This window comes from Rattus norvegicus, chromosome 1, assembly GCF_036323735.1.
Source record: "Rattus norvegicus strain BN/NHsdMcwi chromosome 1, GRCr8, whole genome shotgun sequence".
In the NCBI taxonomy this organism is placed as follows: Eukaryota; Metazoa; Chordata; class Mammalia; order Rodentia; family Muridae; genus Rattus; species Rattus norvegicus.
This window is the reverse complement of record NC_086019.1, coordinates 153,214,249-153,237,108: the sequence shown is the minus strand read 5'-3', so window position 1 is coordinate 153,237,108 and position 22,860 is coordinate 153,214,249. Positions and strand designations below refer to the sequence as shown.

Sequence of the window (22,860 nt, the reverse complement as noted above, 5' to 3'; positions counted from 1 at the left end):
AAGGATCTAGTTTAACTGCACCTCCAACCTGCCCTTTAGAGTTTGGATGACTTTACATGTGGTGTGACTTTTCCCCTAAATTATTCTCAGTTCTCTCCATTCCCAGCTAGAATCCTAGGTTACTGGGTTATGATAGTGTATAGTGATTATGCTCAATCCTTGTTAATAAATGTTGAGTCATAGACCTTGACAGTGGCTGTACAACAGCTTTTGCTACTCAAGACAAAAAGCATTAATCAATTTCAGTATAATCGACAGAACCAGAATGACTTTCCTACCAGCATGTGTGTAACTAGGACCTAGATTACCAAACCCAAGCTATAAAACTGACACACAGGTCAACTGAGTATTCTAGTCATGTACTACTTTTTACCTAGTTAAAGTCTGTTCTGGGGCTGGGGAGATGGTTCAGTGGTTAAGAGCACTTGGCTGTTCTTTCAGAGGACCTGGGTTTGGTTCCCAGCACACACAGAGTGGCCCACAATCATCTGTAATTCTAGCAACAGAGAGCCTGATACTTTCTGTTCCCCAAGGATACCAGACACACATGTTGTGCACAGACATATGTGCAGGCAAAGCATCCATATACATAAGACAGAAATGAATAATCTTAAAAATATCTGTTCTGGGGTTGGGGATTTAGCTCAGTGGTAGAGTGCTTGCCTAGCAAGCACAAGGCCCTGGGTTCGGTCCCCAGCTCCGAAAAAAAGAAAAAAAAATCTGTTCTGCCTAGTCAGTGATTTGGTAGGTAGAGGTACAAGTTATTTAACACAGACTGTCCCTTGGTTTGGTAAGAGGACATAAGACTGTAATTGTCTATGACAGTTCTGGGTCAGTACATTTAAACTAGTTTGTTTGGCTTCCTGAGCAGATGGTGAGAGTTAAATTTTGGATGACCTTTTCTAGTTGAGTTATTCTTGCTCTTGCAATAGCATTTGGCATAGCATGAACAAATGAGTTTTCATTTCTAAGAACTCTCAGATATGGCATATACTCCTGGCATGTTGGACATGCATAGTTATTCCAGGGAAAAAAGAAGAGGAAAAAGTTTAAAAAAATTACTCTATATACACAAGATGGATTTTTGTATAGGATGCATGTATAAACCTGGCTTTGAGATAAATAATTTCTTTTTATTTTATTTTTATATTTTAAACCTTTTTAACAGCCCAGACTTCATACCCATCCTGGTCTGCCCTCTGACACCCCTCATCCTGTCTCTAAGAGTATGTAATTTTTAATGGTACATAAAATAATGGGAACGTTAATATCACTTATTTTTGGCCTTTTAGTGTGTGTACTTATTTAGAGTAGTCCCAGATGGCTAAGGAAGTACCAAGGGGGATGATAATAGTGGACTGGAGAGAAAGCTAGGTGGTTAAAAGCTCAGACTGTTCTTGCAGAGGACTCAAGTTCATTCGCAGCACCCATGTTGGTGGCTCAGTGTCACCTTTTTTTTTTTTTTTTTTTTTTTTTTTTTTTTTTTTTTTATTAACTTGAGTATTTCTTATATACATTTCGAGTGTTATTCCCTTTCCCGGTTTCCGGGCAAACATCCCCCTCCCCTTCCTTATGGGTGTTCCCCTCCCAACCCTCCCCCCATTGCCGCCCTCCCCCCATAGACTAGTTCTCAGTGTCACCTTTAACTCCAGCTTCAGGGCGCCTGGCACCTCTGGCCTCCTCTGTAGGCACACACACACATATAATTTAAAATGATCTTTTTAAAAAAGAAAGACATTCTCATAAACATAGAACATAGATGTCGATAACATTATTTTAGTAGCCTACAAACATGGAAACCACACGGTTGTCCATCAGCTGAGACTGGATATGGTGTCCTTTGTCCCCATATTTTATTTGCAGTAGAAAAGAGTGAATTAGGGCTGGAGAGGTGGCTCCGTGGTTAAGAGCACTGACTGCTCTTCCAGAGGTCCTGAGTTCAATTCCCAGCCACCTGTAATGGGATCTGGGACGGCTCACAACCATCTGTAATGGGATCCGATGCCCTGTTCTGGCATGAAGACAGTGACAGTGTATTCACATATATATTTAAAAAAATGAATTATACATAGTTATGGCATGGAAAATATTGAAAACATGGTAAGTGAAGGAAATCAATACTAAAAGACTACATACTGATTTAATTTGCATAAAATATCTAGAAAAGGCAAATCTGGAGAAAGATCAGTGGTTGCTTAAGGCCATTGTGGGTTACAGGATAGGATTAACTGTTACTGGAAGTGAGGCTGCTTTGGGGGAGGATGGAAGTATTCCAGAATAAAAAAAGATAAAAGTTATAAAACAAAACAATGCTCTAAAGTCAGACCGTTCATATTGCTGACACAGCTTTGAGTAAACTAAAAGCACTGTATTCTTTAAATGGGAAATTGTGTATGTAGATTATGTTTTAAAGCTTTTTAAAAACTAAGGCCAATGTTGAAATAAATATGTACATGAAAATCATGGAAAAATATAGAAGCTACAGAAATAAAAGATTTCTTGATGATTTTAACTTTTTCTTTTCTTCTCAAAGTATTGTAACTTTGAGAACAAGGAGCAACAGCAATTAGAGACTGAAATCCAGAACAGCGTTTGCAGGATCTTAAATGTTCTCCAATAGCCTGGATACTTAAAGACTGAGTCAGTACCTGTAGTGTTGTGGGAAGTGGAGCCTAGTGGACGGCCCCAGGATCCTTTGGGGCATAGCCTCGAAGAGGGTAGTGAGACTTCCTGCTACTTGGCTGTCATGAGGTGAGCTAACTTTCGCCATCTGTTCCACGATGACACAGCTTTCTTCGGCCTTCAAAGCAACAGGGCCAAGCCACCATATACTGAAGCCTTGGAAGCTGAACCAAAATAATCTTTCTTTTTAAAAGTTGATTGTGGGCTGGAGAGGTGGTTCAGAGGTTAAGAGCACTGACTGCTCTTCCAGAGATCCTGAGTTCAAATCCCAGCAACCACATGGTGGCTCACAACCACCTGTAACGGGATCTCATGCCCTCTTCTGGTGTGTCTGAGGACAGCTACAGTGTACTTATAATAAATAAATCTTTTTTAAAAAACAGTTGGTTGTTTTGTTCCAGTAGCAGAAGTTAGCACAGCCTTATTCTAGGATGGATGATACCTGTCCATATTGGGTATCTATGTCATCAGCTATGAGCATACCAAAAATTTATGTCTCATTATTTCAAATGGCTAGCAAACATTTAAAAATACCTATTTTTTTTTTTTTTTTTTTAGTAAAAGAAATCTTTCCCTCTGAGACAGGGTCTCAGTGTGTAGTTCTGGCTGTCCTGAAATTCACTGTGTACACTAAGCTGGTCTTGAACTCAACAGAGATCTACATGCCTCTGTCTCCCAAGGGCTAGCAGCTTGAACACAATTTTTAAAATTAATCTCTGAGATGAGATGTTCAATAGCTCTTGACTGTTCTGGTGTGCTGGATGCAGATGTTGACTGAAACTGTCCTTTGGCCCTTCGGACATCTTAAGTTTTTTAAGTTGACTAATCTTGTGTTCTCCAAATTCCGGGATAATACTGGATAGATATGTTTTATGGCTGAACTCACTGGGTTTCTTTGTTGATGAAAAGATATAGAAGACTTAAAAGTTTGCTTGGCATTTTTTAGATTTTAGGTATTCCAAAACAACTTTATGATCCCTGACTTCAATACCTAGCTTAAAACAAAACAAAACAAAACAAAAAAAAACAAAACAAAACCTAGAGTCAGTGGGATGGCTCTGCGTGTAGAGGCACTTTCTACGTAATCTTGCCAACCTGCGTTTGAGCCCTGAACCAACTCCACAAAGTTGTCATTTGAGGCATGCATACAACCTCCCTCCCCATCTTATACACACACACTGATAAAGTTATGGGACACATGAGAGTGTTCACTGTCAACAACAACAACAACAACAACAACACACACACACACACACACACACACACACACACACACACACACACACACACCAACCGCATCCACTCTAAGCCACAAACAAACAGCACTGTTTCCTGTAATGGCCTCCCTTAGGAACAGCCTCCTAGAAGAGACAAATTCCCATCAAGGAAAATAGCTTACCGGATGCTGTTTAACAACTAGCCTGGCAGTAAAGCTCCATGGTGACAGTCTTTGGGACTGTACTTTCAACTTAATGACAGGTATCTTTTCCAGATGGCAGACAACCACTCCCAGCAGAATTTAAGCCAGCATTCTTAGGAATGCTCCAGTAGCCAATATCTTGATGAAGACAGTCAATCAGGTTTTTCACATGCAAGATGGCAGTGGAAAGTGGATAACTTCTTCCCAAAGCAGTAAGCAAGCTGGATTTATTACTATTGTCACAAACAACATCTGGGTATTGTACTGGGCTGTCTCCTGAGCCAAACTGCCACCATCTTCCCGAGTTCTGCTTATAAATATTCACCATAACTGGGCTTATTGACAACTGGCCTCATAGAAGGAAGGCTGGGGAGAGTCATAATACAGAGTACTAGCTACTCCTCCCAACCAGGCTCTTGAAGTTGGCCTCAGGGAGGAGCTAGAAGTATATAGGTTGGGAAAGACTAGAGAGGAGGCTCTATCTATGTAGTCATTGGGGAATTGTTAATCTCAGCTGAGTGTGGATCTTCCAGTGTAATTGCTTTAGGGCCACCTACTCTTCTGTACACAACCTCTACCCCGTTTGCTATACAAGTAAGTCTAATGGACCTTTTAATTTTTCCAGAGTGGACTCTGGTGGAATTATGCCTCGGTTTAACATTGGGGCCTTCAGAAGAGAGGTAGACAGTTAGGTCTTCCCAGGGAAGGAATTCTAGCAACACCAAGGGTTGTTCTTCACCTGTTGAGGTAGAAACTGGGAATAGATGAGGAATAACCTGAACTTATATGTGATGCTTATAGGCTAAGCTAAAAACCCAGAAACTTACAGTTCAAGGATTTGGGAACTAGAGACTTGAGGCTTTAGGTCTTGAAAGCCAGACGCTTATAGCTCTAGATATTCAGACTAAACACTGGCCAGAGGCTGTGGCTCATGGACCCAAGAAACAAATGATTATTGTTCCAATCTTCAAAGTGCAAGCAGCTCTTGATGCACAGGTCAGAGACTTACTGCTCTGGGCTTTGAGCTTTAGTGTTAAAGCTCCCACACTTTGGATGTCAGACTCTTCAGCTCTTAAGCCTTGGTGGCTGCAGGACATCTAGTGATTGGCACTTGTGGGTCTCACCTTTGGATCTTTGTAGCACCTTCTGTAATTTTAGCTGTCTAATTTCTGCCACTGGTCCTGAGAAACTTCACCTTCTTGTAGCTGCTTGGATAGGCCTGGGGCTAAAACCAGGAGCTCTTCTGTTCTTTGTGTAATCAGTTTAAACCACTATGGTGATAAAGACCGCAAGGGGTTAATACAAGATCATGTGTAAGATGCCCTTTATTTGGGCCTGATATTGAAATACCAAGGATAATAGACCAGAGTGAAGTCTTCTGTAGACTAACCTGAGAAGTCCTGGGCATATACCCAAAAGATGCTCCAACATATAACAAGGACACATGCTCCATTATGTTCATAGCAGCCTTATTTATAATAGCCAGAAGCTAGAAAGAACCCAGATGTCCCTCAACAGAGAAATAGATACAGAAAATGTCTATCTACACAATGGAGTATTAACTCAGCTATCAAGAACAATGACTTCATGAAATTCATAGACAAATGGATGGAACTAGAAAATATCATCCTGAGTGAGGTTACAACATCACAAAAATCACACATGATATGCACTCACTGATAAGTGGGTATTAGCTCCAAAGTTTGGATTACCCAAGATACAATCCACAGACCACATGAATCTCAAGAAGGACGACAACCAAAGTTCAGATGCTTCAGTCCTTCTTAGAAGGGTGAACAAAATTTTTCATAGGAGGAAATACAGAGATAAAGTTTGGAGCAGAGACTGAAGGAAAGGCCATGACTGTCCCACCTGGGGATCTAGCCTATATACATACAGCCAACAAACCCAGACAGAGCCTGACAAATATAGAGGCAGATGCTTGCACCCAACCATTGAACTCAGAATGGGGTTCCCATTGGAGGAAATAGAGAAGGGATTGAAGGAGCTGAAGGGGTTTGCAACCCCATAAGAACAACATTACCAACCAACCAGAGCTCCCAGGGACTAAATCACCATCCAAAGAGTACACATGGACAGACCCATGGCTCCAGCAGCATATGTAGTAGAGGATGGCCTTGTTGAGCACCAATGGGAGGAGAAGCTGTTGGTTCTGCCAAGGCTTGACCCCTCAGTGTAGGAGAATGTCAGGTCGGGGAGGTGGGAAGGGGGTGGGTGGGTGGGTGAACACTCATAGAAGCAGGGGTAAAGGGGATGGGATAGGGGGTATATGGATGGGAAATTGGGAAAGGGGATAATATTTGAAATGTAAATAAAAAATAACCAATTAAAAAAAAAAGCCTGATAGGGAGTATGCCATGCTGTGCACAGGTTACATAGGCTGCTACACAGAGCAATTTTCATCTTTCTCAGGCCTTATATAACAGGCCAGTCATAGGCCTCATAGAAGAGCAGACAGTGGCTCTTATTGTACCAATCACAGAGATTTTGTGATTTCACCAGGGGGATGTTGTCCCATCCTGAGTGGCTGCTAGGGGAACAGAGTCACCCAAAATTCACCAAGGCTTGTCTGCCTCTGAATAGTGTTCAAAGCTGGTACAACTTGCCTGTCATTCATGACTGGAGCAAGTTGTCTCTGAAGTTTTTTTTTTTTTTGATTCTTTTTTTTTTCGGAGCTGGGGACCGAACCCAGGGCCTTGCACTTCCTAGGCAAGCGCTCTACCACTGAGCTAAATCCCCAACCCCGTCTCTGAAGTTTTAAGAAACTGTTTACCATTCTCATTTCTCTCTCAGCTGTTTCTGCCCATTCCCACTGCATGACAGACTTGTGCCTCTGGAGTTGTATGCCCAAATAAACTCCCTCTTCTGTAGTTCCCCTGGTCATGGTGTTTTATCCCAGCAACAGAAAATTAGCTAATACAGATGGGAGGGAGGCCTTTTCATCCGGAGAGGATGCATATCAAAAGATGTAACTCACGGTGGAGGGCTTGCCACTTGCCCTAACCCTGCACTGCACACACAAGCACTCAAGCACCCAGCTACATCCTCAGCCCTGCTAGTATTTATTACCATCCTGTTAACCACCGTCAATTCTTTTTTATATTTCTGATATTTCTCATCACTGAAAAGATTGATTTTAAATTAAAATAGCTAAAGACCTAATATGACAGACACCTCTCCAAAAAGCATGTGCAGATGCTAAACATACACATCAAAGGGTGGTCCGCATCATGTTCTAGGAACTGCAAGCTGGAATGATGCTGAGATGCTGCGTCCTGTTAAATGCCCCAAGTCTAGAGTAGCATTGCCAAGTGCGGGTGACGCCATAGAGCACCAGCAGCTCTTGTTGGCAATGCAAAACAGTCAAGCTTCCCCGGAAGAGAATTCGAAGCTTTTCACGAAACCAAATATACTTAAACATTTAGGATGAATAAATACTATTCATCGCTTAAAAAAATGAGCTATCAACCTAAGAAAAGGAACCTTAAATACATGCAACTAAGTGACAGACGCTAATCTAAAGGGACTATGTATGATGTGACATTCTAGATAAGGGAAAACTGGTAAGACAAAGTTTGCCAAGTGGGGGGGGGGTGAAAGGAATGCACAGGTAGAGGAGACGATTTTAGAGCATCAAAATTCCTATGTACGGCACATCAAAATTCTATATACACAGTACCGTTAGACTATTCCTGTTTGACATGCTTAGGACCAAAAGTGTCTCAGATTAAGGATTTATTTTTATTTTAAAGTTATTTCATAGACCTTGCTGGCTAGCTGCCTTTAGTATGAACATCTGAAATCCAAAGTGTTAGAAAATCTTAGACTTGGGCCATGACTGGCTCTCAAAAGCCTTAGACTTGGGCTGTGACTGACTCTCAAAAACCTTAGACTTGGGCTGTGACTAGCTCTCAAAAGCCTTAGATTTGGGGGTTTTCAGATTAGCGATGTTTATCACATGGATGAACACATCATTGTGCATTTGTCCAAATACCAAACATTAAGAGTGAACCCTATTATAGACTATGGACAATGTGGGTTTGCCAGTAATAAAAAGGCACCATTGGCTCTCTCTCCCATGTGCCTTTCTTTCTTTCTCCCTTCCCTACCCCCATCCCCCTTTTCCCATGGACTTCCCTGGCTTCTGGTTTTGGGGGTCCATGAATTCATCCAAGAGCATCTTCCCAATAAACTCTGTGTGTATACACACACACACACACACACACACACAGATTCATACATACATATATACGCACGCACACCACTGTGCTGTAGGATGTTGGAGTAAGAAGCATTAGGTTGGGTTGCGCTGGGTGGCTGGGTGGCTGGGTGGCTGGGAGTTGAGTGGGAAGTTTTTATACTTTCTGTTTAGTTCTATTATGAAACTAAAGTTGCCCTTTAAAAAGTCTTTTTGAAAGAGAAAAATTGAAATGACCTGTGTGTGAGAGGACTGAGAGACCTGGGCAAACTCTTCAGCAATGGAGGATGTTTGTTTGCAGCACAGATGAATGGATAAGCAGATGGATAATCTCACAAGGTGTGATTACAGAGCCACGAGAAGAAGGATTTCCACATGTGCTGCACCATGAATGACACTGGCCAGTTACGAAACGAAGAACAAATGGTTCCACTTCCGTGAAGTACCTAGCATCAATCACAGGAACAGAAGGGAAGCGGTAGTTATCCAGGTGTGTGTTAGGGGGAAGGGTATGGAGGAAGGTTCAGTTTTTCAGAAGAAAGATTTGGGTATTGGCTGGAAACAATGTAAATAAACCTAATACCTTTGTATTTATTCTTAGAAGGGTTAAGATCTTAAATTTGTGTCTGTGTTTTCTAATTAAAAATACAAAAATAGGCCAAAAGTTACTATTTGTAATGTCAGAAGTGTTGTTTATCCACTCGGCTTTTATTGGAGTTTCACTAGGGTCTATTGGCTTGTTGGCTTCATTTTTAGGTTATACGAACACGTACATGTCAAGACCAGGAAGGGGGGACAGTACAAGCAGCTGCTTGCTCATGGTTAAGTTATTCTTGGGGAACTCAGTGAGAAGTCAAGACGGAAAAACTGCTGGGGTCTTTAGGTAACTGCTTTTCCGTATGCAGTGTGGGAGGGCCCGAGGATAAAGGCTCACTTTCATAATTGATGGCAGACCTGGGGTGTGCGTGGACAGAAGTGAAGGGTAGAGGAACCGAGAGAGGAAGGAAAAACAAATGAATGGGGTTTTAGAGAGAGAGAGAGAGAGAGAGAGAGAGAGAGAGAGAGAGAGAGAGAGAGAGAGAAGCTAATGGAAACCTTTCCTTTTGAGAGTCCTGAGAACCGTATTAGAGCAGCCCTGCCAATGCTGTAAACTAGACATGCTACATTTGTGAGGAGCAGTGCTGGGGACGTTGCTAAGGGACCCCTAGGAAGGCATGGCCACAAAGTTTCATGGGGGTGGTTCTGAAACAAGGCCTGGAGAGTAAACTAAAAATGATGGAATGATAAAAAAAGTTCAAAGGATTATAGTAAGAACTCAAAATCTTATGTGATGTTTACATTTACACAATATTAGAGCATCTGTCTCTTTCATTGAAAGAAGTGCATATGCATTTGATTATGTTTAATATCCCAGATTTGTGGTACGGCGATGTGGAGACAAAGATGAGGAAATAAATAAGAGACAGTTTTCCCTTGTGACCTCCTGTAGTATGGAAAACAGATGTTGATATAATGAGTATATGATGCTAAAAGTGCGGACAAGTTCCTTTGGGACCACACGAAATATCATTTGTAAACTCTTTGTGAGAGATATTATCTTTTCAAGTTTTTAATTATTCTTTTTATGTAGTTCTGGCTCCACAGATATCCTCCTGCCTCTACTTCCTGAGTGCTGGGATTAAAGAAGTGTGCCACCATTGGCCCACTGGTTTTTCAAGTTTTAATTCTGTGGCTGGGGATATGGCTCTGTCTAGGAAGGGCTTGCCAGGCAAGCATAAGAACCTGAGTTTGATTCCTAGCACCCAAGTGAAAATTAGGATGTCACTGCTGTCAACGTGACAGAGTCTAGAAGCACCTAGGAGGTGGGCATTTGGGTGTGTCTGAAGGGATTATCTTGTTGGCTTGACTGAGGTGGGAAAAGCTTCCCACTGTGGGTAGTACCATTTCCTGGACTGTGTAAACAGACAAAGAGAGCTGAGCAGAATCACGAATTCATTGCTCTCTTCTCTGCCAGCCATGGGAGCAACTGCTTCAAGCTCCTGCCTTGGCTTCCTTGCCATGACGGACTGCACCATAAACTGAGCTTAAATACATGCTTTTCCTTGGAAGACACTTTCGCCAAGACAGCAAAAGGAAATGAAAGAATGACACCATGTGTGGTAGCATCTGTTTGTGACCCTGCCACCGAGAAGGTAGAGTCAGGAGGATTTGAGTAGAGAATTAAATAGGGGTCATGAGAGGGCAGGCTGGAGAGATGGCTCAGTGGTTAAGAGCACTGACTGCTCTTCCAGAGGTCCGGAGTTCAATTCCCAGCAACCACTTGGTGGCTCACAAACATCTGTATGGGATCTAATATCCTCTTCTTGAGTGTCTGAAGATAGCTACTTATAATAAATAAACAAACAAATCTTTAAAAAAAAAAAGAGAGAGAGAGGGACATAGGGCCATTGAGGATAAACTGGTCCCTTGTGGTCAGCCTTGGACCCTACCTCCTATTTCCCTGGTAACACTAAAAAGATAAACATCAATTTTGTTATTCCTTAGGCTTCCTAGTCACAAAAATGGGTTGTCTCTGGTCTTGGGTAAAAGCACGACTTTCTGATCTGTTCCAAAGATTAAAACATTACATATTGTTGCCTCGTTTCTTAAGAGTTAATCCAGTTGGGCCTGTCAATCACATGGCCTGGAGTCTATCCCCTAGGAAAGTTGATTTAGCTGTGAAAGTGTTCAAAATCTCAAAGGGACCCTTGGCTCCAGCGGCATATGTAGCGGAGGATGGCATTGTCTGGCATCAATAGGAGGAGAGGCCCTTGGTCCTGTGTAGGGGAAAGCCAGAGAGCATTGAGATAGGAGTGGGTAGGTGGGAGTGGAAGCATCTTCATAGAAGTAGGGGGATGAGTAAGGGGTAAGGGACAGGTGGAAAGGGGATATTATTTGAAATGTAAACACATAAAATATCCAAGAAAAATAAAATTAAAAAAAATCTCAGAATACTAATTGTCTTCCTAATGACATACCATAATTATCCTTCCCAGAAGTCTCTCTGTGAAGACACTGAGAGGAGACTGTCCACTTTCTGAGTCCAAATTCAGGAAAGCCTAACTTTCCCCTTCTGTCTCTCTTCTTTCAGATACTGCCCAGATCCCAGGCTTGCTTTCCCTAGCAGTCAGGACGTTCTCAGTGTCCTTTGAGCTCCCCAGTCCTTTGGTTTGTCATGTGCCTGTCTGCAGACCTGCATTGCTAAGACGTGCCTTTGTAAGACCTTAGTTCAAAGGACATAGCTTTCTCTTCTCCATCTGTCCTGGGAACCGTTGAGATCAACGGTTTGTCTGCTCTTTCCTTTTAGACTAGACTCTTTTGAGTCTGTTTCCGAATTTTTTTATTAACAAGACCAGAAACTAGGGGCTGGAGAGATGGCTCAGCGGTTAAGGGCATTGGCTGCTCTTCCAGAGGTCCTGAGTTCAATTCCCAGCAACCACAACTTTCTATAATGTGATTTGATGCCCTCTTCTGGCATGTAGCTAGAGTACTCCTGTACTCATAGACATATAAATAAACAAATCAACCAGTCACTCAGTTAATCAAGACTTAGAACACAAAAAGGGAATCTTAATTTTCCCAGTAATGTTGGGTATCCTGCTCTATCATTCTCTTTCTTATTCCCCAGTAAGGTCTCTCGCTAGGGACCTGAATTCTGCTTCTCATGCTTGTACAGGCAGTGCTCCTCACTCTCTGAGCCATACCTCGGCTCCAGGTTCTTTTCTGGAGGTATTAGGTAGTCCTTACTAGAACCAGAGCTGCTCCTCACTAATGCGTCAGCTGAATTCTCCCGAGCCATTTGGTGTCCAAGGTGGAGAGCAGCATTTGGCATTAACTGATCTCTCCTTCACCTTGCCTGAGAGCCAGGTAGGGCTGCATGCCTAAGCTGTCGGGCACCAGACATCTCAAGAACAAATCTTGCTTCTGTTCTCTTTACGCAAACCACTCCTCGGCACCAGATGCAGTTTCAGCCCCTTTGTATCTCATAAACTCTTGCTGGACATTCCCACTGGACGTGTGCATGCGCGCCTTCCCCCATCTGTGTTGTATCTATATGCTCCTCTGGGGAGGAAGGATCTTTATGGGGGTTGGGGGTGGGGGAGAGCAGGGACAAGCTGAGGAGTCCTTTCTACCTGCAGCTGCTTTTCTCTTAAAGTAAAAGGTTTGCCGTGCTGTAAGGTGGATTAATTTCTCTCTCAGAACCACACGATCTAATCTGCATTAGGCAAGTCTGGCTAATCTTCCCACTGGTACTTGTTCTTCCTCTGGTTTTCGAAGGATCATCGTGTTAACAGCATGTAGCCACGTGGGTAACTTCAGCTCGGATTTAAAATAGGCCTCTTTAATCTGATTGCGATGTGGGAGAGTGGATAGCCTGCCTCTGTTGACAGCACTACAATAGTCTGACATTTAGTTCTTTTTATAAATTTGTAAGCAACAAGGTCACAGATGTTGGAGTGAGTTAATTTGAGGGAGTTATTGGAAGTCCGTCGGGGACGCTACCTAGTGGGAGAAGCTGCAAGGGTCAGAGAGGTAGGAATAGAAGGAAAGGTGGGCCGTATGAGCCTTGACAATTCAATTGGTAGAGAGGGAAGTGTGCCATCTCTGCATGTCTGCCTTCCAGAGTCTTCTGCAGACTGTCTGTGTCTGAACCTCTGAATCACCTTCTCATGTGAGCTTTGGTTGCGTACCTGGCCCGTGGTCCTGCTGAGTCAGGGAGGGTAAGGACTGTTCGCTTCAGCTTCTGAAACACAGTGTGATCACAGAGAAATTTCTCCCACTAGACTGTGCATAACACGGATGTGTGAGTTCCAAAAGGACATCTGGGTGTTCTTAAGGAGCCAGAACACTGCAAATGCACGCCAGTGTATTTCTACCGTCAACCAACTAAAAAGGGGGGGGGGGAGAGGGGAGGGATGGAAGACTTAGGATGTGAGGAAACGAGAGGAGGGGGAGAGTGAAAGAAAATAGGAGTTGAGAGAAGACTGCTTGGCCTCACTTAACACACTCATGCAGACCACGGCGGCTCCCTCCCCCCCCCCTTTTTTTTTGCTCTTTCAAAAAGCTTTATTTTTACTTGGTCTGAGACCTGGAAGAGGCTCCAGGGCGGTTACAAAGCTGCCTAGTGGCTTTAGAGGTTCATTCGGGTGGAGGTGCTGAGGCGGCCGGTGCAAAGCAGAGGAGGGAGCCCCTTGGAAGGCACAAAGGCCTAGTCGTGCTTCAGAGTGAGGCACTCAGAGAGATACTCGCCCAGAGATGCCTGGGCCACGCCAGTCTGCGCTGGTTGTGGCCCTGCCACCCTACGGAGGTTGGTCAGGTGGTTGCCCATCTTCTTGATGAGCTTCACCTCCTTATCCAGGAAGTGGCTTTCCAAGAAGTCACAGAGGTGAGGGTCTATGCGGGCAGAGCCCAGGGCGTGCAGATTCAAGAGGGCCTGGTTCAGGTTCTTCTCCTTGGCCAATTCGCAGAAGAAGTGGCCTACGCCCTCCAAAGCCACGTCATCCCGATCAAAAAAGAAGCCCAGAGAGAGGTAGGCCCGCAGGTGCAAGTTGACCAGGCGGTTCACGGCAGCTTCCACTTCGGTGGAATAATTCTGACGAATCTGAGAGGTCATGGCTGATCCGGAGTATGGAGCTAACCGCGAAGACGGGGCTGGCTGGTCCTAGGAGCCGAAGACAGCAAGGAGATGGTCCCGGAGGCTGCGACTGGAGAGACTTGTAAGGCGGCTGGAAGTGAATAAAGTGGGAGTCCCCGGGTCTGTTCCGTCCAAACACTGTTGAAGCAAGATACAGATCCTCGGGATCTCCAAAGCGCTGCCGGCTTTTCCCCCTCTTAACTATGGTTTTCAACCTTCCTAGTGCTGCTGTGACTCTTTAATACAGTTCCTCATGGTGTGGTGACCCACAACCATAAAATTATTTCGTTGCTGCTTCATAACTGTAATTTTGCTACTGTTATGATCATAATGTAAATGTCTGATATGCGGCTACTGTGGGGGTCGTGGCTCCCAGGTTGGGAACCGCTATGACTAAATAGGATTTTACGAGGTTGAGTACAAATTGGGCAATCCAGACGTAGTTACCGTGGTTCACCACCAGGTGGTGGCTTACAGAGGGAGGGTATGCAGGGATCCTGGCAAAGTGCGCACTTAGCAAGCTTGCTTAACTAGACGTTCAAGAAACACTGAAGAAATTCAAGTCGCGAAGAGGGTTACTGAACCCAGCTGTACAGATGGGCAGAGGAAGGTTCCTAATAATATCCGAGACAAAGGTGGGATAGAGGTTGGAACGAGAACTCCAATGTAGGAAAGAATCCCAGATGGTGGTGGCTCACTCCTTTAATTCCAACACTCAAGAGGCAAAGGTAGACAGATCTCTGGAGTACAGTCTGGACCCTAGAGTGAGTTTCAGAACAGCCAGGACTTCACAGAGAAACCCTGTCTAGAAAACAACAAGCAAGCAAGCAAACAAACAAGCAAGCAAACAAACAACAAACAAACAAATGGAAATCAATGAAAAAAAAAAAAAAGAAGCCATGAATTGTAAGAGAGCAAGTAGGGGGTGTATGGGAAAGTTGGAGGTGGAGGGTAATGGTGGTGTAGTTATATTATCATTTCAGAACATCAGCAACAGCAACAACAAAGGAAGAGAAGGTAAGCACTCCAGGTCTGTAGAATGCATGGATTTAGATTAAATTGTGGTGCTTTTATTGTCTGGCTTTCATCAGGCTTTCAGATCATAGGTAGGGCCCAGACCTTGGGAAGGGGCTGTGTGGAATAACTACCTTGGTTATCTCTCTAATAATCCCCACCACTGGGAACTGGAGAGATGGTTAAGAGCTTTTGCTGCTTTTGCTGAGGATCAAAGCTTGGTTCCCAGCACCTATATCAGGTGTCTCAGCCTGCAACTCCAGCTATGTAGCTCTGGCTGTCCCGGAACTTGCTATGTACACCAGGCTAGCCTCAAACTCAGAGAGATCCTCTTGCCTTTGCATCCCTAATACTGGGATTAAAGTCATGTGCCACCATGACCAGCCCAAAAATAAATCTTAAAATAAACACCAGCATTCCCATTGCTTTCCTGGGGCGACCCTTGTTTCCTAAGTTCCCTACTTTCTCATCCGTTGTCTCTGTTCAGCTGTATTGGACTCATTGCAAGGCAAGTGGTATTATGTTATATAGGAGGAACTGCAGATGCTCATGGAGCACTTCAGAGTGTCTTAAAGAAGAATAAGAAAAGCCCTCGATCTGTAGAACGGAAGCTCCACTCAACAGCCTACTTCACATGCTCTTCACTTGCTCACTTAGTGACTGATTATTTATTATGTATTCTTCTCTCTTATATTACATCTCAGTCACAGTTTCCCCTCCCTCCCACCTTTCAGCCCCTTCCTCCCCTCTCCTTTCTCCCCCAAAACCCCTCCTTCCCTGTTTCCTTTCAGGAAAGAGTAGGCCTCCCAGGATATCAATCAAACATGGAATAACAAGTTACAATGTGACTAGGCACATGCCCTCATACCTAGGCTGGACAAAGCAACCCAGTAGGGAGAAAAGGATCCTAAGAGCACTTTAAATCATCAGAGACAATCCTCACTGCCACTGTCAGAAGTCCCTCAGGAACACCAAGCTACACGACCATGACATTTATGCAGAGGACCTAGGCCAGACCCATACAGACTCCCTGATTGTCACTTCAGTCTCTGTGAGCCCCTATGAGACCTGCTTAGTTGATTCTGTGGGGTTTTTTTTGTCCTGACTCATCTGGTACCTATTATCCCCTCCTCCCCCTTCTGAGGGGTCCCCAGCTCTGCCTAATGTGTGGCTGTGCATCTTTACATCTGCTCCCATAGTTGCTGGGTGAAGCCTGTCTGATGACGATTGTGCTAGGTTCTGGACTCTCAGTGTGTCAGAATATCATTAGGAATCATTTAATTGACCTTCTATTTTATGGTCAGTTGTGTTTGCTTCTATCCTAGGTCTCTGGGCTATGCAGCCTCTGGGTCCTGACCATCCAGATAGTGTCAGGCATGGGCCTCAAGTTGGATAGTGGCTGACTGTTTCTCCTTATTAGGTTTGAAAGTAGGAGACAGGTCTGACTGTACAGCTTTAGAGTTCTGTTTGCTTCCCCTCCTTTGAGAGCATTTCAGAGACGGTGTCCTGACTAGAATATTAGCCACCTACGGTATATCAACTGGGGAGTGTCCGAAGGGTCAGAGCACTGGATCAGCCTGGAGGTTACAACACTTGGTATGACAAAGAAAGCCCTGGGATGCAAATAAGGGAAGCCACTAAGGTGAAGCAGCAAGTCACAGGAAGAACACGAATCTAAGAGTGCAGCTGACTCCCTCCAGACCTTCTACCTAGCAGAAACATTTTAGCAGGTCTAGAAACAGTCACTTCAACAATTTAAGATTTTTAAAATCTATCCCTCCCTCCCTCCCTCCCTCCCTCCCTCCCTCCCTCCCTCTCTCCCTCCCTATTCTTCTCCCTCTCCCTTCCCCTCCCCCTTTCCTCTCCTTCTCCCTCTCTTACTCTCTTTCCCCTCTCTGGAAATCCAACTCAGGGCCTCATGCATGAAAGATAATACTTTGCCAATAGAGCTATATAGCCAAACTCTGTTTTCCTGTTGAAGGAATCAGAGAAAGAACTGGAAGAGCTTGAAGGGGCTTGAGACCCCATATGTACAACAATACCAAGCAACCAGAGCTTCCAGGGACTAAACCACTACCTAAAGACTATACATGGACTGACCCTGGACTTTGACCTCATAGGTAGCAATGAATATCCTAGTAAGATCACCAGTGGAAGGGGAAGCCATGGGTCCTGCTAAGACTGAACCCCCAGTGAACTAGACTGTTGGGGGGAGGGCGGCAATGGGGGGAGGGTGGGGAGGGGAACACCCATAAGGAAGGGGAGGGGGGAGGGTGATGTTTGTCCGGAAACCGGGAAAGGGAATAACACTTGAAATGTATATTAGAAATACTCAAGTTAAAAAAAAATGAAAAAAAAATGGTGCACGTGTGCATGTGTGAGAGAGAGGGGGGAGGGGGAGGGGGTGGAAGGGAGGGAGGGGGGAGGGAGAGAGAGAGAGAGAGAGAGAGAGAGAGAGAGAGAGAGAGAGAGAGAGAGAGAGAGGGGTTGGAGGCCACAGGACAACCTGTGAACCTGTGAGAGTTGGCTCTCTCTTTCTACCACACTGGCCCTGGGGACTGATCTCGGGTTGTTAGTCTTGGTGACCTGCACTCTGATCCACTGAGCCATTGCTGATCCCACAATGGACTGGTTTTACTCTCTCCTTGTAGAGCCTGTGTTCTCCTTCCCTGTTCCCTTCCCTTAGATGTTAGACTTTAGGACTTTCTCATGCTCCACTCTTGATCCTTTTCTATTTCTATCCACACCACATAACATTCTTCTGGACTGCAGTGTGGGCAGTTGGAAACAGGGAACTTGTTCTGATCTTTGTAATAGTATCCTTTATTTGCCTGATGCATTTGTCATCTCTGAGTCTTACTGCCTCAGTCTGCTAACTTAGGCCTGGCCCTGGAAGCGTCTAGCCTCTGTATAATCTTATCTAGGCCTAGAGTGTTTTCTATCTCTGAAAGGTAATGGTGAGTAAGCTTACTCTTTCTAAATCTGAGTTCTGGATGTCTGACTCAATTCAGCTGTTCTGGCTCAAACTCCTCTCCAAGCTGACTGATTCAATCTGGTGTCTTTCTCTGCCTCTCCAGAAATGCTCTGCTTGGCCTCGTATGTTAGTTATTTGGCAATCTGTTCTAATCTTCTGGCTTCTTTGTATTCTCTGACTGTTCTGTCTTCTCTTGTGTCTAGCCTTGTTCTCTCTCTGCAATCTCTGTACATCTGTCCCAGAAAAACTGAAAAGCTCTCAGGGAGAACTTTTCCTCGGGATGGAGACCCTCTAACTCTAAAGACCAGACCGAGACACCACAGGATGTAATCAGCAAGAGGATTTGGTTTATTGTCGGGATATACAGGCACAGGCACCTGTGGGCGCTTCAGTCACTCGGGGGACTGGCGCACCCACGGAACCAAGGATGGGCTTTTTTATAGGATTTTGGGGAGCAGAAGCAAGCATACAGAAGCAGATGTATGGTTACAGGGATATCATTGGTGGATTTTAATGTTTTTTAGTTATCTTTTTGAAACATAACGGCTGACTCGGCCCCCAAAGGGTTTAGCCCGGGGGCAAGTTTCTTAGCTACCTTCCTGAAACATAACGGCTGACTTAGCCCCCCAAGAGTTTAGCCTGGGGGCAAGTTTTCTAGCTATCTTCTTGAAACATAACAACTGACTCGGCCCCCCAAGAGTTTAGCCTGGGGGCAAGTTTCCAAGCTACCTTCTTGAAACATAACAACTGACTCGGCCCCCCACCAGGGTGTGGGACCTCTCCCGGGGCTTTTTCTTATTGTCAGGTGCTCAACCCCAGTCATCCTGTTGTCAGGCCTTTAACCAAACATCTCTTGTTTGGCAGCCGCTGTATATTTAGTGTTCTAACCTTTTTCTGAACCAGTCATTTTAAGTATAGCCTTGTAAAATGGCGTTATTGTTGTTAAGCTGGGGTCTTTTATTCCCCCATTTTTTTGTTAACTTTGAGTGAAATCTTTCACTCAACTTGGTCAAGAAATTTTTGTCTCTTGTTGTCTCAGCCTATGGTACTGTTGCGTCAGTACGAGGGTCTGAATGACTGAAAGTCTATCCCTCATGAACTGTACCAGCCTATTAAGGATGTAGGGTCCAAAAAGAAGAATTAGGAGAAGAATAAGTAGGGGTCCCATCAGGGTAGACAGGAGGGTAGCAAACCAAGGGGATCGGTTAAACCACCCCTCGAACCATCCCTGTTGGGAATCAAACAGTTTTTGTCTTTGGGCCAGGCGTTCTCGAAGCTTAGCCATATTATCTCTTATTATTTTAGTATGGTCTGTATAGAAACAGCACTCTTCTTTTAGAGCAGCACATAATCTACCCTCGCGGAGGAACAACATATCTAGCCCTCGTCTATTTTGGAGGACCACTTTAGACAACGATGTTAAGGACTTTTTTAATGTACTCACAGACTCTTTTATAGCTTTAAGATCTGTATTTATGGCTGTTTGTAACTGACGGAAATGGCCAGTTTTAATGAGTGTAGTGGTCCCGGTCCCTATACCCGCGGCCACTCCCCCCAAGGTGATTCCTCTTAGGAGTAAAGCTAAAGTCAGGGTGGCAGGCTCTCGTCGAAAATGAGTCTGTTTTTCAAAAAACGAGTATATATACTCGGATTCATGGTAGGTGACTTTGGGCCAAATTTTTATTAATATATAATAGTCAGAGGATTGGTTGAGGACTGTGGCTGAGATACAGGGTGTTAGTCCGGTATTGTAGGCCCAGTATGTGCCTTTTGGGGCTGTCAGGAAGTAGTTTTCGATGGGAATCTTTTGAGTGGTGTTGTAGAGGGTCTGGTGTGTGGGGGGTACATTCCCCAAGCAGAGCCCTCGTCCCGAGACCTCGGGCAGAGTTAGTCTGTGGCTGGGGGTATTGGCACAACTGTCTGGGGCAGCAGTCAGGTTGGTGTAATTTCTAATGACTGCTACCCCTTCATAATAGGGCGGACCGGAAACGAGACACAACCAGCACTCCTGAGTCCTAAAAGGGTCTGAATAGTTGAGAGCCAGATATGTACCAGCCACCAAATTGAATAATCGATCCCCGGTGCCTGGCGATGGGGAGATCAAAATGGTGGAGCCCCCCGTTGTGGAGAAGGGGCTTGTGGGAGTACTACCAGGGGCCTGGGTGACCTTAGGCAATGACGGGGGTTGGGCTTGTGTCGGGAGCGAGGGAGGCTTCTGATCTGGTAGAACTGGGTTGGGTCCAATGGGTCGAGTGGCCAGGGGAGAGACTTGTCTATTTAGAGAGAACAGACCCACCGGATCGGTCCCTGTGACGTATAAGCGCAGGCCCCAAGATTTGGGCCCGTCCCAGGTCGCTCTTCTACCTGAGTCGGTGAAGTGGAGGACGAGGGGATTGTATTTCGCGTCCCGTTTATACAAGGTGTAAGGAGGCCGACCGTCTCGTTTCAGAGTTATCAGGTCCCAAGATGAGGATGGCTTTCAATACGCATCCCCAGTAGTCTCACATCCCCACTGGGCACAGTACCCACTCTCCGGCCCTCCGCACTGCCGGCTCACTCTGTGTCCAGGGCAAACGTAGATCTCTTTGCTGTGGGAAGCCGGACCGCAACCATAGTAGGTGGTTGAGGGATGCCAATTATGGGTAGTGCCAGGCTCTCACTTGTAGTCTATCACATCACAAAGGTCAAAGTATAAGGGAGGGAAGGCATCGGCCAGTGTCCCCCTTACGGAGGTAGCATTAGCCAGCCTTCCTGTCATGAGATTAGTGACTATCTAGGTAATGTTATAAATGTGGTGGGGGCTTATTCCCCCACTGACTCTAGGCCACAAAAGGACTAGGAGGAGCCACGTAGGAGTTTTAACTTTAAGGGGTTTGGAGTGCGCTGAACTCTCTATGTCTGGGGTGTAGTGTTGTGATTAGTCAATTTCTCAGACCGGACTGTCTTGACGTGTGATGTGTGGATCCAAGCCGCGACTCCGTCTACCTTTAGGGCGGTCGGGGTAGTCAGGAGGACGGTGTAGGGTCCTTTCCACCGTGGCTCGAGATTCTTGGTCTGGTGTCTGCGCACCCACACGGTGTCTCCAATCTGGAACGGGTGTGGCACCACCGGATGTTTAAGCTCGTCCTGGTAAGCAGCGGCCAAAGGTCTCCAGACGTCTTTCTGCACAATCTGTAGGGCCTGTAAATGGGCCCTCAGAGAAGGGCTGTCAGTGAAATCAGCAATGTTTGAATCAAAGAAATGGACAAATGGGGGTGGTGTTCCATATATTATTTTAAAAGGAGTTAGACCATGGGGGCCCGGGGTATTCCGGGCCCGATAGAGAACTAGGGGAAGGAGGGTCACCCAATCCTTTGAGCCAGTTGCAAGCGTAAGTTTGGATAAAGTCTCCTTAATTGTTCTATTCATGTGTTCTACCTGACCTGAACTCTGGGGTCTATAGGCACAATGTAATTTCTAATCAATCCCCAGCAATTTGGCCACCAACTGACTTACGTGGGAGACGAAAGCGGGCCCGTTGTCCGACCCCAACGCTTGAGGCATGCCATACCTGGGAAAGATTTCCTCGAGGAGCTTCTTGGTGACCATTTTTGTAGTCTCGTGTTTTGTGGGGAAGGCTTTGACCCATCCTGAGAAGGTGTCTACAAACACTAGGAGATACTTGTATCCATATATACCTGGTTTAATTTCAGTAAAATCAATTTCCCAATGGATGTCGGGACGGTGTCCCCTAGGACGAACTCCTTGTCCAATCATGGTCTTTCCCGGGTTAACCTGAGCGCACGCTTTGTAACTCTCAGTCACCTTTTGTATCGCTTTGTCCCGATTTAAAAACCACAGATTTATCTCTTTTTGATCTAGTAAGGTTTTCATCTTTTTAAACCCCAAATGGGTTAATTTGTGTAAAAAAGAGATCAATTCAAAAGTCATTTTTATTGGCATAACTGTCTTTCCTTTGTAGACCCACTGTTTTAGTTGAGGGTGGTAGATGGCCCCCATTTTTTCTAGGAGCTCTATGTCCTCATGGGCATAAACCCAACTGGTTTGTCCCACTGGTGGGGGCGTGGGTTGGTCTGGGCTATTTAAGGGTAAGATTTGTTTGCTCATGGCCACTTCTCGCGCCGTGGCATCGGCCAGCCGGTTTCCTCGTGCCTCTGGGTTGTGCCCCTTCTGGTGTCCTGGACAATATATAATACTCAGTCTTTTGGGCAAGAATAGGGCTTCTAAGAGGGCCAGAATTTTAGCCTTATTTTTAATATCTTTACCCTCAGATGTGAGCAGCCCCCGCCTCCGGTAGATCTCCCCGTGGATGTGTGCCGTGGCAAAGGCATAGCGGCTGTCTGTATATACATTTAGCCTCTTACCTTTTGTCATCTTGAGCGCCTGAGTCAAGGCGATGAGTTCAGCCCGTTGTGCGGAGGTACCAGCAGGCAGGGCTTTTGTCCAAATTATTTTGTCCTCCGTAGTGACCGCAGCTCCAGCCTTTCGCTCTCCCTCTGCCAAGAAGCTGCTGCCATCCGTGTACCATGTGTGGTCAGCATTCTGAAGAGGCTGGTCCGATAGGTCCGGCCTGGTTCCATGTACTTCTGCGAGGATTTGTAGGCAGTCATGTTGTTTTGCCTCCTCTGGTAGAGGAAGCAAGGTGGCAGGATTGAGGGCGACTACGGGCCCAAACTGAACCCGTTCTGCATCCAGTAACAAGGCTTGGTAGTGGGTCATGCGGGAATTAGAGAGCCAGCGGTCTGGGGGCTGCTTTACCAAGGCCTCCACTGCGTGGGGTGCTAGGATGGTGAGTGGCTGTCCCAAAGTCAATTTTTCAGCATCCTTGATCAGGACAGCAATAGCAGCCACCATCCTTAGGCACGGTGGCCAGCCGG

General features: G+C 45.3%; 1 protein-coding gene and 1 pseudogene across 1 annotated transcript; both read right to left on the bottom strand.

The window, feature by feature from the left end:
* Positions 1–13,433: 13,433 nt before the first annotated feature.
* On the bottom strand, positions 13,434–14,177 carry LOC102549852 (ferritin light chain 1-like). The gene has a single exon (XM_039096364.2). It carries the CDS (start codon positions 13,972–13,974, stop codon positions 13,570–13,572), a length of 405 nt encoding a protein of 134 aa, XP_038952292.1. The 5' UTR covers positions 13,975–14,177; the 3' UTR covers positions 13,434–13,569.
* A 4,112-nt stretch (positions 14,178–18,289) lies between these two features.
* On the bottom strand, positions 18,290–20,870 carry Envl-ps17 (MLV-related proviral Env polyprotein-like, pseudogene 17; annotated as a pseudogene).
* Between the last annotated feature and the right edge of the window lie 1,990 nt (positions 20,871–22,860).

Excerpts from the sequence above, each read along its gene's own strand:
- LOC102549852 (XM_039096364.2), bottom strand. The coding sequence starts at position 13,974 with ATGACCTCTCAGATTCGTCAGAATTATTCCACCGAAGTGGAAGCTGCC.